The following is a 15,311-nucleotide window of genomic DNA, read 5'->3' as shown; positions in this document are numbered from 1 at the left end:
GGGGGTGCAGCCCAACCAAGGCGTCTGATGATTGTGCGGGGGCTCTGATAAATGGCTAAAAAGGAGCAGGCGTCGCTGCGGGGAGTGGCTACCAGGTTAGGGGACCACAACCCTCGACTTGAATGACGTTTAAAATATGCACATGAAACATTTATAAATATAATGTTTTATATTACATACTATTTAAGGCTTTAAAGCGTCTCAATGTGCTCAATTGGAAATGAAAGTGGTTAATTTTTTTATGTCCCCAAATGACGGCTGCTGCCTCGGGGCAGCCGGAAACGAAAGCAGGAACAGGAACAGGAACAGGAACAGGACCAGCACCAGGTGACAGCTAGACAGGAAGGAAGGCCTGTATAAATATGTGCGCCATTTCATTAGCTGCTAATTAATTTAGCCCGCATCCATGCACTCCACAATCCACACCTTAAACCATACACCACGAGGCGGAGGCAAAGGAAATGCAGTTTGGATTTTCAATTAAGTGGGAGGAAGTGATGGGGATGGATGGGGTTGTGCGATTCCCCGGTTGTACGCTGGCAAAATATTACAAAGTGTTAAGAGCGATGACAGGTGCAGAGGCCCGAAGCACCTGGGCGGTGTTCGTAGGTAAAAACTACGAGAGCTGTAAGCTGTCACACAGCGAAGGGAGCTGTGAAAGATGTCAACGCCAGAGCAAAGGGGGATTCCCACATTCAAAAAGGTTAAACATAATTCACAGAGAAATATGCAAATAGGAACTTCTAAAACATCAGGGAATAGTTATAGCTTCTTGCCAAGTTTCCTCTATTTTACATTATACTATTAACACATTTAACCATCCATTACCCTCTTAAACTCTTTATAATTTCTCTATCTTTCTGTATAAAAAAGTGTCTAGTAATCTTTGAAAAACCCCTCAAAACAATATCAACGACAATTTCCATTTAGGTTTTCAGTTTTTGTTTACTTTCTAATGTTGGCATACTAATTCATACATCCATAAATTATACATTCATAAAATTTCAGGTAGTTATTCATAGTTTTTTTTTTTGTTTTTCTTTTTTTAAATCAAAAACGATCGTTAGTGTTTTAGTGTACCGTCTGGCTAATCCTTCCTCAAAATGTCTTTGATCCTACTGTACACCCTTTGTCTGGCTGTTCTAGTTGGCGTTCTTTTTTGGCCAATAAAGCGAATGCTGCTGGCCATAAATAGGTGAGTGATTTTTGTTCTTGTTACACCAAAGGTTTAATCCTTTCGAGCCCAGGAGAGAGAGAAACCGTTTGGCTTTGGTGCCCGTTGCTCCGCAACATGTTCAGCCTGTGCCCTATGATCCCTTGGAGACATCCTCCTGGCACAAGGGCATTCGCTCTCACATCCGTTACTTGGCGCAATATGTTCATGTACCGCCGGATCTGGATGAGGGCGGTATGCCGGAGGAGCTGCATTGCCATATGCTGGTCCTGGCCATGCTGCAGGATCTCTTTCGGAAGGGACGACTGCAGAGACCCACTGTGGATGCCACGGAGTCCTCCTCGGACATGGGTCCAGTTGCCGGTCGTGTTCGGGACTAGAATTGCTCTGATGATGAGTAAGGGAAGAACATCCTTCTCGTTGGAGGAAAAGGAAATGAGCTGCATTTTGGGATCATCAACATAATCACACATTTCCCCGCCTGTACTAAATCGATAGCCTAATAATCATATCGTGGGTTTTACTCCCCAATAGCATTTTTAATTGCTAAACCTTCTCTTAATTTCATTAAACACACACCCAAGGATTCTCCAATCCCCAAGACCCAAGTTCCGAGTTCCTGTCTTGTATATGTAATACTTAAAACTTAAATTTCACAATTTCAAACTTAAATCCTTGCTTGTTCCAAGTGATTTCCCGTTGATCCCCGCAGCTCACATGTTTTTGTGGCACTGCCTTCTCCCATAACCATGTCGAGGCAGTTGTTGGTCCAATAATGTTTGTTATTTGCATATGTGTACATGTACATCGCCTTTTGTTTCCCTCGTCACCACAACGATGCCATAAAAATACAAAAAAAAGAAAAACTGCTCCCCGTTGTAAGTTTTCCTGGTGGTCTGGCTTTTTGCTTAAAATATTTATAGAAAATGGCGACAATTTGCGCCAAACAATTGCAGTTCAGACCAAAGTCGAGCCACCTCAGTGCTCCACGCACTTTGCATTGCATATTTATGGTTTTCTGTTTGCCTTTGGGTCCTGGCTGTTCGACACAAACAACAACTGAGTCAGGAATGGAATAACATTTTATCCATAGGTCAAACTTCATAATGATCCTCCCTCCTTTCCGTTCTGGTGCATTAGGATTGAAATGGGCTAGTGGCCTCAGGATACATTTATGGGTTGGATAAACAGAAACAGAGTGAAACACACTCCTTAGCACCCACACATACACACACCCCACAAGGTGTGTCCTGCCAGCACGAAAAATCTACCCTCTGGTCGAAAAAAATAAACAAATCTCTTCTTGAAACCCGAAAAATACATAATTGTTTCCATGGGAGAGATTGTGTCTATCACCGGGTTTCCCCTTAGTATTTTCTCGTATTTCTCTCGCACTGCCAATCAGGTAAGGCAACCCTTGGATGGCTGAAACTGTCCCCTGTGGGTGGCTTTTGGGTAAATGTTAGACACAAAAGCCCAAAGGCCGAGGGTAGTAGAATTCCGAAAATTTAATAAGACAGGAGATCAGCTGTTGTAAATTTTTCGCCCAGCAATTTCTCGGTTCTTTTTATGGCAATTGGGGGAGCAATAGATATCTTTTCGCAAATCTGTATCTTATGGGGGTTGATACGGAAAGCACTTACCCTTTGCAAAGGACCTTCGACCATAGCCTCAAACTACAAATGTCTTAATGGAGATGGCAAGATATTTGATGGGAAATGATGAGACAGTTTCGGGTTTCAACAGGGGAAGAAATTGGGAAGTTTTCATTGCGATAATATTATATTTGCCAAATGCTTTCCATTATTTGTAGGGGGATGTAGCAGAGAGAATATTATAGCAGCAGAAACTCTTCTTTCACTACTTATATCTCAAGTATAAATAATTGATAAATTGTTTTCTCTGTGGCACAGCCACTGCATATAAAATATATAATTTCACTTTGCTTTATTGATTTACCGCTCTCGTGATTAACGATTCAGTTGCATGCGAAAAATGTCTTAAATGAATGCGGCAATATAATTGTATGCACACGCATACATACCTCACTTCACTCCGCATTTTATTGTTCAAAATTAATTGAAAAAGGAAATAATTTCGATATTAAATTATGCGGCAAAGCGTGGCTGTGAAATATTAATGACAATGACAGCAGCAACAGCAACAGCAGGACGCATCCATTTGGCGACAAATGTGTTTTGTTTTAATTGATGCCACACTCAATGGCCTCCGATCGGTTGGAATCGTTTAACTATTTAACCGCGAAGCCATTTGATTGTTTACAATGCGCATTCATAGTCCCCCACATGAATTGACATGCATTTCTGTCGTTTTACAATTCATGGGAAAACGATCAAAGGTGGCTTAAATCGGTCAGCAATGTCCTTAAATCTGACTGCCAAGCTGAGTTCTCTAGGACCTTCTTCTGGAGTGATGGCCACCGAGTGGCCACTTGTCTCGAAAAGTTGTTGAACGAAGCCCAAGAGCTGGCTCAGCTGGCAGTCGAGTAAACAAACGACATCCGAATCCCACTGCTCCTCCTCTTTTTTATTTTCACAAAAATGTACATTCGCCTGTAATATATGGCAGTGTGTGGAATTTGACGAATCACTTTCAGGGACCCTGCCTGCACTGATTCCAAAAAAGAAAGCAAAAAATGAAAGAGTTGTTGCGGCCTTAAAGCGGATCCTATATTTGACCCATGACCGAGGCCAAATAAAGGACCTCCATTTGCATTGCGGAAAAGAGAGCGACGTGAGGCCGCTGTTTAATAAAGGAAAAAAAAGAGAAAGGATAAAGTACGAGGCAGAGGGATCGCCTTGGTCATTCCCAGTCTTGGGTAAACCTGCATGTCCTTTGGCAAACAGCCGGGGCACAGCAAACGAAATTTATTGGCTTTCGTGGGGGTTGGGCGCAAAAGGATGCCAAAGTCGGGTCCTTCATTGGACCTTTCTCTGGCCGCCGCTCTGCCCGAAAATTAACCAACAAAAAAACCAATTGCAATGGTTTTCCTTGTGGAAATAAAGTACGATGAGCTTAAGATAAAATTCTGATATTAAAATGGGGAATAATAATGATATTTTTAATAAATAAATTCTATAATGAATTTACTTTAGACATGTGTAATTGAATCCTCAAATTCCTATATTGATTGGTCTAGAAACCAACACTTGGATTAATGAATTACATGATGTATTACATTTCCAAAAAAGATACACAATTCAGGGGGTTTCCTTAATTTTTTTTTGGGAACTCAGCAGAGCCTCATTAACCGCACTCGAAACCCATTCACAGCTTCATGGATAGCACAGACAGCACAGACACTCTGAGATCCAAATGCAATCGAGGAATTTCCAAATATTTTTGCATTTCAAGTGCCGGCATCAGCAGTTGCACTCGCATGCAGTTGAGATGTGACCAGGGGAGAGGGGAGAGTTTTAAGGGATTAAGAGGGTTGAGAGGGTTGGGAGGGTTGAGCGGATGGAGGTGGGAAAATGAGTGCTTGTTGGATGCATTGGCCTTTGTCGGGAAATTGATTGCACTTGCTGTTGTCTGCTCGGAACTCCGGCAGTCGGCTTGGCCATCGTCTGATGTTGATGATGGCCCCATTTGGTTGAGTAATGATGCCACTTGCTACCGAATACCGAATTTCGACTACCCAAGTAGGAGTAGGAGTTGAAGTTGAAGTCTCGTTGCAACCCAAATCGATTTAGTGCAGCCCGCATCTGAGACGGATTTCCACATCTTTCCGGAAGCCGCCTTTTAGTTTTTCGTAAATGAAAATGCGAAATTTGTTGCCGTTTGCCGCTGCTCCGTCGTCCATCGTTGTCGATTCTTTTGTCTCTTTGGGAAATCAAATTGATTCGTTAGGTTGGCAATCTGTCGCTTGTTAGGCCAAATTGATTGAAATTAGGTTTAGATCCCTAATCCCCTCCCCCCCTCTGTTCTGGGATTTTGTAGCCTGGTAATTGCTTTCGATTCTGCCCTCTGTCCCCTCTGCAGTTTTGTTCTCATTAGGTGCACTCTCCCTCAAAGGAATGCAAAGGAATAGCCCCAACTACAGATGCACAAAACGGAAACGGAAACGGAAACGGATATAGGAAGGATCCATGCAATATGCGAAAAATATTTGAGAAATTCTGCATACTTTGGTAGCTTCTCCTAGCTGGAGGGGGCTCTCCTGGGGAATCAGGACTATTATTGCACCTTGAAGTGGGAAATTCCTTACGGGTGATGACAAGTGATATGTACTGTTGGCATTCAAGTGTGTAAATGAAAATCGAAGAGTGTAGGTTAAATAACTTGGATGCCAGTAAATCAAATATGTTTTATAATATTTGCAGATAAAGTGCTAGCTTTGGATTCTTTTTAAAATTATTTAAGGGTTTAAGTTTAAGCAATTTTCTTAGCATATAAATAAGCAATTAAGTATTGCCTCTAGGTGCTGATGTTTTGACTGTATGATTACGGTTATATATATATATATTATTTATACACCTTATTTTCAGCGTTTCTCTGTACTTCAACCTCTCTTTACCTCCGGGTTAAACTATTTTCGTAGCCACCTTCGATGGGGCCATAACACAAATTGACTTCGACATCAGGAAAAACAACATCAGGTGCGCCAGATGCGAGGAAGAAGTCTGAGATGGTAAGGGTGGAATTTATATATATATTTATACATCATATACCATATATAACATATATATATATAGCATAGTATAGCAATAACAATAATCATAAATACAGAGTGCGAAGGGTTGCAGGCGGCACGTGTCAATGCAGGTCAGAGGTCCCCCAGAAAATATCTGGAATAACGCATGTTCAAGTCTGAGGTATCCACTCGACTCCCCACTTTAGGCACTGAGTGGGTTTTCCTTTTTTTTTGCTCTGATGTTTCTCTAGAGTTCAACCCATGGGAATTCCATTTCAGTTCATACAATTGCTAATGGGGTTTCAAGGAGACGACGACAAGTCAGGCCCAAAACATTTTGTTTTTACCTCAAAGGAAGCTCTAAAAAAGAAAGCTATAGAAGAACTCTGCACAAGAGTTTAATTAATTTCTCCACATTTCTTGAGCTGAAAGTTTTTAGCCTACTTTCTTGAAAAACGGCACGGTAACTCTCCATAAAAACTTCTTAATAACTATAATAATTTTAATTTTTTTTTTTTCTTTAACTTTAACGTAAAAACTATTTCGAAAAAATCAATTCACACTTCACTGAACTTTTGGAATTTTTTCTTGTTGCAGTTTGGCAGCAATTTTAAAACGCTTAAGAACGTAAAAAACAAAGCTCAAGGAGAAATTTGCACAAAGTCTTTTGCCAAGTTCGTGCTCTTATTTTTTTGCAACTTGTTTCAGTTCGAGGCAAGAGCTCGTCAGAAGTTAAATTACTTTAAACTTATGCATGGCAAAGAATGTAATTGTTAGTGAGCGAAAAAAGCTAAAAACTTTTCCAACAAAGGAACAATTAATGACGCAGGAAAATGAAAATGAAAATGAAAATGAGGAGTAGTGGGAGGTAATGGAAAACTGCCAGAGAATATGTTGCAGTTTAAGACTTTTGCATAGTCTTGAAAAGTGTGTTATTTCGTATCCGAAAATCATTTCCTTGATTGATCTGGCAGATTCAATTACGTAAGCCGAGATTGAAAAAGTTCGCTGGCAGAAGAAGTCGCAAGTAATTCTGCAACAAATTTCATCGATTGCAATTGCTGCTGCCATTTGTTCCCATCGGTTTCCTATGGCATATTGCAAATCATGGAACATAAAATGAAACCATCAAAGTGCAAATGCGAAACAAATTGCAAATTGGCAGCTGGGATGCTCTGTGCTGGAAGATGAAAGAGCTGAAATTATTATTGAAATGCATTAATCAAAATTTGCTGAGGTGCTTCGCTTTGGTCTTTGTTTCGGATTTCATATTTCGGGGTAGTTTCAGCAAACACCAACTTTTTCAATAATGCAGGAAAATATATACATATATAAAATGTATTTTCCCTTTTTCCTTTGAGGGTGGAGGGTATCAATTTGTTTGGAAGGCATGGGCTGGGTATTAGAGGGCCCACCCTCTCTAATGGAGAAATGCGAGCTGAAAATGTTTGCCCTTCTCTTGTCTACAAAAAAAATATATAGGAAAAACCCTCGGGGAGCCATAATTTCAAACGGAATATGAGAAGGTGACTGAAAACATTTTTTGCAGAGTGTGGCATCAGAATTTTTAGGTAAACAAAGCTGACAGTCTATCCAAAACCATTATTTTTAACACACTAATTAAAATTGCTTCGAACAAAGGACTCCACAAAGGACCGCCCTCACTGCTTTAATATAGAGTCCTTTAAAAACAGGAGTAGAGAAACCAGATATATCTGACGAACAAAAGGTGCGTTTGGATTTATGTAGCCACAAAATACATGAAGTCCACGAGACAAAATGCTGTTCGAGAGCGATAAGAGTTAACACTGAAAATGCACAAGTTAATTACACTGAAATAAAGCAGGATAAACTCTTTGAAACGCTTAAAATATATTAAACTACATCACTTTACCATGGCTTATAATTTTTTTATACATTTTAGGTCCAATTCAGGCTTGCAACGTTGTGAAGGAGTCATTTCTGACCCTATAAACCTATATATATTCTTGATCAGCATAAACACCTGATTAGATCTAGCCATGCCCGGTTGAAAATAAAAGTTTTGAAATATCTTCCAAAATTTGAAAATTTTATAAGGAGTTACATCATTAAAATTGTCAAAATTTGATAAAAAATGCAAACTTTTAAATCTTAAAACCGAGTATGCAGATTTGTTAGCTCTATAAAAACTAGCACAGAATTCCGAATTTAAAGTAATGGATTTTTGGCTTAGTTATGATATTTGAAAAACTAGGATTTAACCAAGAAATTAGCATAAAAAAACAATATTCATTTAATATATATATAGTTTATATATTTTAATTGTTTACCTCACTTTCTCGCAGTGCTAATTCAATAATCTGATAACGCAGTACTTTTTACCTATTATCCATTCAATCGTCTAGCCAGAAAATCTGCTTTCCCAAAATGAAATAATAATATATTCAAAATGTCGGAAATTAGGTTTAAAAGCACGAAAACTCCGCTGCCAAGGGCTGCAGTGAGAATGTGAGAATGATGAGCAAAGTTTTGCCAGTCTCAAGCCGGAAATTTATGTTTCCATAAACAAACACAGGGCAGAGCAGAAGAGCGAGTGGAAAATCTTAAGGATCAGGAGGGAAAAGTAAAGGCCCGCGTAAATATATTTAAGAGGGGAATTTAATGAAGCAAAAATCGAGAGAAGCTGCCACACAAGCACTTAAAAACATTGTCAACACCCACTCACACACACAGATGTGTTGTTCGTGTTTTTTGGCGGTTTTTCCACCCCTTTTGGGGATTTTCCAAAGCTGCAGCTCTAGTTTGGAAACTTAAAACGCAACTTGAGCAGAAGGTGAAAATGTGGGACAGTTGCAGGGGCCACCCGTCAAGTCAAGTGCCAAGCTACTAAAAAAAAAGGGTTGGGAAAATGTGGGCAAAACTTTTCCGCCCTTGCTGCAACAATTTGTTGCATAGTTAGAGGCGACGCTCGTTGGCAGTCTAAACAATCAGTGAAAGTTGTGCGTGTGTTGGCTGGGAAATGGGGAAAAAGCCGGCTGAGCAGTATTTCCTCCGGTTGCCGCGCTTCAAATTCATTGCACTTCACTCCACTCCACTCGACTCGACGTTAACTCAACTCGACTCGATTCCATCAGTTGCCACAAAAAACTGGGAAATAAAACGCGCCACAAAGGCAGCTGCGACATGTGCGTGTGTGTGTGTTAACAAGGATTTCAATTTGCAGAATGGCAGTTAATAGCCTGAAGACGCGACACTTGAAAACTTCCAATTTCAAGTGTATGGCAAATAGGGCGGCAAGAGTTAAGCTCAATTGGCTCAAAGTCATCGAAATGCCAATTGAGACATATTTACGATTAAAGCCATAGTTAGCAGCTAAACTATGTGTGTTTTTAAAGTAATACAATTTATAATAAACTTTCAAGTTAAATAAGTAAGACATCAACTTATTGCTTAAGGAAGCTAATGCTTAAAACCATTGTTCGAGACCATTTTAATTGGAAGAAGAATATTCACGAAGCAATTCTCTTAGTTTTAAGTGATTTTAATACTACAGTATGTTATTAAATAACATTTTGCAAATATATGTAATTATACCCTTACAGGGTATTATAATATTAGTCAGAACCTTTAAAGCGCAGTGAAGGAATCATTTCCGACCCTATGAATCATATATATTCTTGATCAGCATCGAAAACCGAGTCGATTAAGCCATCTCCGGGAGAAAAATAAAATTTTCAATTTTTTCAAAATTTTATAAGGGGTTACATCGTTAAAATTGTCAAAAATTTACAGAAAAAATTTGAATTTTTAAAAATCTTAAAATTAGTATCCAGATTTATTAACCTTATAAAAACTTACATAGGAAAGGTTTCTGAAATGAAATTAATGCATTTTTGGCTTAGTTACGAGTTCTTCAAATTCAAAGAATGCAAAGATTTTAATCTTATCGATTTACGATTCGATTCCATAATTTAATTGCAACCCTCAAGACTTTCTTTTTTTATTTTTATTTATATTTCCCATACTAATTAAAATTAAATTTGTAAAGCAATTAAATTCCCCTTTAAATTTCCATTTGCCTGCATTTAATTTGAAAGCAAAATTATTGCTCACTTGCCAAGTGGCAAGTTCATTCGCTAATTGTCAGTCACTCAGATGGATAAACGCGTTTTGTTGCCCCGCCAGGCATTTGAGGCCAATGAGGAGGGTGGGGATGGGTTCCTCCACTGCCACTTCTATAAACCTGGCTCAAAACACCGCGGTGTTCCCGAGGCGGAAAACGATGGCAGCTCTTCGGTGTGAAAAACGTGCGTTGTTTAATTCAAAACCGAAAAGTTCCATCCGCGAGCATCGCTGACAAGAATGCGAAGAAAATGCAATGCAACTATTTTATGGGGCACACTCACACACACACACACACACACACACCAAGTACCGTTGCATGTGCAAATTGTATGTTGCATATTTTGTGGCGCTTGAAAACATTTTTTTTATGGCAATTTGCCAGGCGAACGAAGCTTGAGAAAACACAACAGAACGGAACAGAAATACTCACACACACTACACTTGCATGCTTGCACACAAAACGCATTGTTGCGGTAAAACAAGGCAGAGCCAGTACACTGGGAGAAATATTTTTAGATACAACTATAATGAAGAAAAATATACAAAGTTAAGGAGCTGATTTTCTTTACCCATCCCTTTATAACTTTATTTGTTATATGATTTCCTTAATTGGTTATCTTCGAAACCTTTAATTATATAACAAATTCCCTCTAATATTTCTCTCAGTACACAGCGAAAAGGAGGAAGGACACAAGAATCTAATACCTGGCCCAAAGCTTGCCTCTCTCTCCTTCTGCTTTCGCCTTGAACGCATTTTTCACACATGTTAAGTGCATCTACTGCCCCTCCCCTTTTGCATTTTCTTTTCATTTTCCTTGGCACACCCTCCTCCACTCTCTCCCCCGCCCCCATTTCTGCTGTTGTTCCAATAAATAGCCGGCAACATGGTGTCCAGTCTTCCTCTCGTCTCATTTCCGGCTCTCTCCTCCTGTGCCGTTTCCTTTTTGTCTGTCATAAAAATGTCCGAAAATGTTGCACACTTTCCGGGGGTGTTGTGCCCCAAGTGTTTGCCACAGTTTCATGCGCTTTTTACGACACTTCATAGATCTGAGCCACCTAGCAGCAGCCACCCCCGCCCAACTTTTGCCTTTCGAAAGGCATAATTTGACAGCAAATTGTTCAGTTTATAGCCAGGCACTAAATATTCTTTCAACTTTTTTGCTAAGAGCCATGCACTTCGTCATTCCCTGCCAGCAGCCAACAAACTTCACTTGACTTCACTTTTTTATTCCTTCGTTTTTTGTCTAGAAACTTGGCTTGAAATAATGCAACAAAGTTGCGCCCGGATTAGAAGAAGATGGCATACATCCAATGTAATGAGTTTTAGCTTTTTCGTAGAACGTTATCAGAGGAGCCACAAGCAGCATACAAAATTACTTAATTCACATGAAAATTTCACTGGACCTAAGCGGATTTTCTGGCCAACTTCAGCTACTGTAAGAGTGCCATAAAGTTATTAGATTTTTTTCTAGTTAGTAATTAGTTTCTAGTACGTGGTTGCTCTGAGATAATTGCGGTTAAGCAATAGAGACTAGCTGTGCCTCTTAAAGTTATTTAAATTATATTTTAAATTTTAAGCTATTATATGTCTTATTTGAGCATAAAATGTAATATAATTTCCCTTCTCAATTTCCCAAACACCACACACACTTCCAATTAGACGATTCCTGCCATAACTAAATTCTCAATTCCGTGTGGAGTATTAAGTTTCCCACGAGACAAAGCGAAATCTGGCACCAACTATCTCTAATTCCACTTAAGCTTTCGTAGTGCCTAAATATGAAACTCATATTCCTATGCAATTCTAGCAAAAATCTGCAAATTGCAGTGGTCTCCACTCACCTCTCATATATGTGCGCAGCAATCCTCCCTCCGTCCCGGCTTTCATTTTCCCTGCAGTTTTCTGTAGCAAGTCAAAAGCCCAAAAGGACTTTCAGGTAATTTGAACTAACACAACAGGAGAAGGATGAAGGGGAGTCTGTGTATGGGAACTGGGGTGGGTTGTGAGTGGGTCAGAACGAACCGACCCGTCATATTCCATTTGGTTAACCAAAAGTTACGTGCTTCGGTTTTTCTTTTGTTTTGTTGGCTTTTCTTTTTTTGCTCTGCTTGGTTTTTTCTCACTCTCGCTTGAAATCTCTCCACTAGCCACCCCCAAAATTGGCCTTTCACCTTTTTTTCTGCTTGCTTTTGGCCCTGAAAGCATTTTGGCCCCGTCGCGACGCCTGACGCTATGCAACGCATTATTTGCTTTGGATTAGAGCTCGTCCTTGCTGATCTCTCTCTCTCTCTCTCTCTCACTCCTTAATGCTCGCCGACACTCTGGCGTGTCATATAAATTAGCAACAATGAAGAAATTGCAAAATTTACGAGTCCCTCGGGTGAATAGTGAAGACTGGGGGCAAGTTGGAGAGTGTTCGTTTGAGGGCGAGACAAAGTATTTTTTTTTTTTCCTTCCGCTGCTCATTGAATGTGTTTTTAAAAATATCTGCTGGGCATTAATAAAACCAAAACAAGAACAAAAAAAACTGCGGTGGATAAAGAACTATAGGATGGGACAGGATGTACACTCAGGAAAATAAGGAATTTGTTAAAAACAAATTATATTTACTATTAGAAAACGTGTATTCTAAGTATATAGTATTGTTTATAAGAATCCAGTAAGCTATCTCCAAGCAATAGTAATAAGTATCAAAAATATATAAAAGACAGCTTGATCTTTGCAATATATCAAGGGTTTACCTGGGTTCCTTAGCTTCTTAATTAAAATAATAATCCTTCAAATAAGTTAAGACTGAAAAACAACTCTCAATTTTCCACTCTTCCTAACTTGAAGCCTTATAAACATATTCTGTCAAATTTTTCTAGTATTAAATATTCAACATTGTTTCATACTCCCAATTTCTATCTGAAATCCGCTACTTCTTGCTCTATAAAACTTGTTGAAAATCTCTTGGTTTTTCTTCCAGTGTAGTCCCATATTGGAGTGCGTGTTTGGCCTGTGGCCTTTGCTCGTTATTGCCCGTTAAGGTTCACCGAATTGAGCCGCCGACAGAGCCGGAATGCGAAAGCGCCAGAATGTCTGCGAATTTTCCACTCCTCCTCGGATGGTATATTAATTGAAAGTCGCTTTTCAACAGCGGTTTTAACAGTGCTCGACCTCCGACCTCCGACCTCCGACCTAGGACCTCTCCCCTTTGCAAACCCTTGTCTCGTTCTCTCATCCGGCCTTTTCGGTGTATTTCTTTTCTATCGAATGCGTATTTTTCGGGGGTGCTGGTGGATTTTATGATGCATTCGATGAAAGGTAAACATATCAGGGGGATTGTGTGGCTAGCACTGGCTGGTATTAAACATTGTTCCAGGGAATATAGGAATACAAGCTGGGCAGGGAATGTTGAATTAATCTGAAGAGTTCTTTTCCGTTGTGAAGAATCTGTAGGAAAACACTTTCATCTGCATGGATATTGAGCAAAACAAACATGTGCTTTTAATTGAATTGATGTTAGGTCTAAGTTTTGCCTTAAAAAGAATATATAATATGGCTTCGCAAAGTCAGAGTAAGCAACCTGATCTTTTTCTTTTTCAATTTTCATATTGTTTTCCTTCTTATAATTTTCCTTAATTAAAAACCCCAAGCAGCGTTGTTCTCATTGCCGCATTACAAAAGTCTGTCGCTCATAAAATCCTTAATTAAGAAGAAAACTTTCTTGGTACAGCGAAAATTCCAGCATAACATTACTTGTTGCGAAACTTTACCTGAAACTTAATTAAGGAACTTACGAATATGCCTAGTTAACTACAACTGTCCAACATTTATGCTCTTCCACCGAACAAGCTAACTTCTAAGAGACCTACTAAAATAGGCTCTCCACTTTTCCTCTCTCTCACCCACACACTACATTAATTTCCATTAGCGATGCTTTCACTTTCCCCAAAGTCAGCCAGAAAAAAAAAAATAAAATAAAGGTTTATTACGCTTACGTTTTATGGACACAATTGGCTACCCAGAAAATTGAGCAACACTTGAGAGGCGAAGGACCCTTCACACGAATATATGTTATGTACTATATATACTCACAAATCTAATTAGTCAAACCCTACTGGAAGCGACCCATGAAGCGTTAATGGCCCTGGAGTGGTCATAAAAAAGTAGAAGACGACAACGAGGACCAAGTTTGTCAATTGCCTTTAAAGCAGGACTAAGGAAAGAAGAATGGGGCAAATTTTACGATCCTTCCCAATGCACTAAAAATCCTTGCTTAATGAGTTGCACACGCAGGCATATTAAGTATACCACACGTTGTGCGCAGGAAAATACAAAAAAATGTTAATTAATTTTGTTATTGTTGTGTTTTGTGAAATTCCCATTCCCCAGCATTAAATTTGGACAGGAAACGGAAGTAACCGAAAGTAAAAAACAAAAAATGTTAATTGGATTTCCGCTTTATGCTTCGCGTTGCTACCGCTTGCTGTTTTCAGCTTTTCCTGTTATTAATTATGCTCTGCATGTGTTGGCTTACGAAGAAAAAGTCGGGGGTCCGGTCCTTCTTCCATTCGAAATTTATACACAAAAATGGTTTGCCAAATTTTTAATATCTCTGGATATTTATTCTGGGTCGACGGCCAGTTTCCGTTTTGGTAATTTTTTTTTTTTTTGTATTCTCTAGCAGAAATGAATTATTTGAATGGCAAGAATTTCCGTTTTCTCTGTTGGTTTTACTCGTTTTTCATTCCCGTTTTTGTTTATTTCCGGTTGCCGATTTTTAATGTATCTTTTTAATTAGTTATAAATTCACAGTAGAGATCACAATAATGCCCCAGGAGTATTTTGAAACCAGAGTCATTTTCATTTGCCTTTCGAACTTGCCCATCAAACTTGTCGCATGTGTAATTCTATTAGCCTTCGCCTGAAAAAGGTCAACTCGAACAGGGACCCAAAAAAAAAAATAGGGCCAGAAAAAAAAAGGCGAAACTGTAACATAATTCAATTTATTTAACAAATTGACTGCCACAGCCTGGCCAAGTCAAGGGTCCCTCAGGAGAGTCCTTCACGGAACGACTCTCTCTCTGTGTGTGTGTAACATATGCAAATTGAGAAATCGCTTTGGCAAGTACTATATATACATATATATATATAGTGTGTGTGTGTGTGTGGGCGTGCCAAAATGTTTGCCTCGAAATAATTGCAAAGTAGAACAAGGGGACTGCCGGGGCACGACGAGTAAGAGATTATAAATCATAAGGCGAAAAACTGGCAAAAATTTATGTGGCAACCAAGTCCGTTAAGCCGGATGAATTTTCACCCAAGTATTTCGAAAATGTGCAAATGAATTTTCATTTATTTTTATTGTAAGGAAATTACTGCCAGCAAGT

The 15,311-nt window shown here is 39.2% G+C and overlaps 2 protein-coding genes across 14 annotated transcripts in view; one reads left to right on the top strand and one right to left on the bottom strand.

Annotated features, from left to right (window-relative positions):
- Fur1 (Furin-like protease 1) overlaps positions 1-15,311 on the bottom strand; it is a 152,307-nt gene that overhangs the window by 16,615 nt on the left and 120,381 nt on the right. The gene's annotated exons all lie outside the window — the stretch shown is intronic.
- LOC110186792 (uncharacterized) lies at positions 867-1,717 on the top strand. Its single transcript, XM_020956069.2, has 3 exons — positions 867-1,008; positions 1,068-1,195; positions 1,248-1,717. The coding sequence occupies exons 2-3, from the start codon at positions 1,104-1,106 to the stop codon at positions 1,552-1,554; spliced, it is 399 nt and encodes a 132-aa protein (XP_020811728.2). The 5' UTR covers positions 867-1,008; positions 1,068-1,103; the 3' UTR covers positions 1,555-1,717.

Source organism: Drosophila serrata, unplaced genomic scaffold (assembly GCF_035046125.1).
Source record: "Drosophila serrata isolate PLE 108 unplaced genomic scaffold, ASM3504612v1 contig_382, whole genome shotgun sequence".
Taxonomy (NCBI): domain Eukaryota; kingdom Metazoa; phylum Arthropoda; class Insecta; order Diptera; family Drosophilidae; genus Drosophila; species Drosophila serrata.
The sequence above is the reverse complement of the archived record's forward strand: the minus strand, read 5'-3'. Positions and strand labels throughout refer to the sequence as shown.

Excerpts from the sequence above, each read along its gene's own strand:
- LOC110186792 (XM_020956069.2), top strand. The coding sequence starts at position 1,104 with ATGTCTTTGATCCTACTGTACACCCTTTGTCTGGCTGTTCTAGTTGGC. Across the intron at positions 1,196-1,247 it reads ATGCTGCTGGCCATAAATAG|GAGAGAGAGAAACCGTTTGG; the intron begins GTGAGTGATTTT and ends TTTCGAGCCCAG.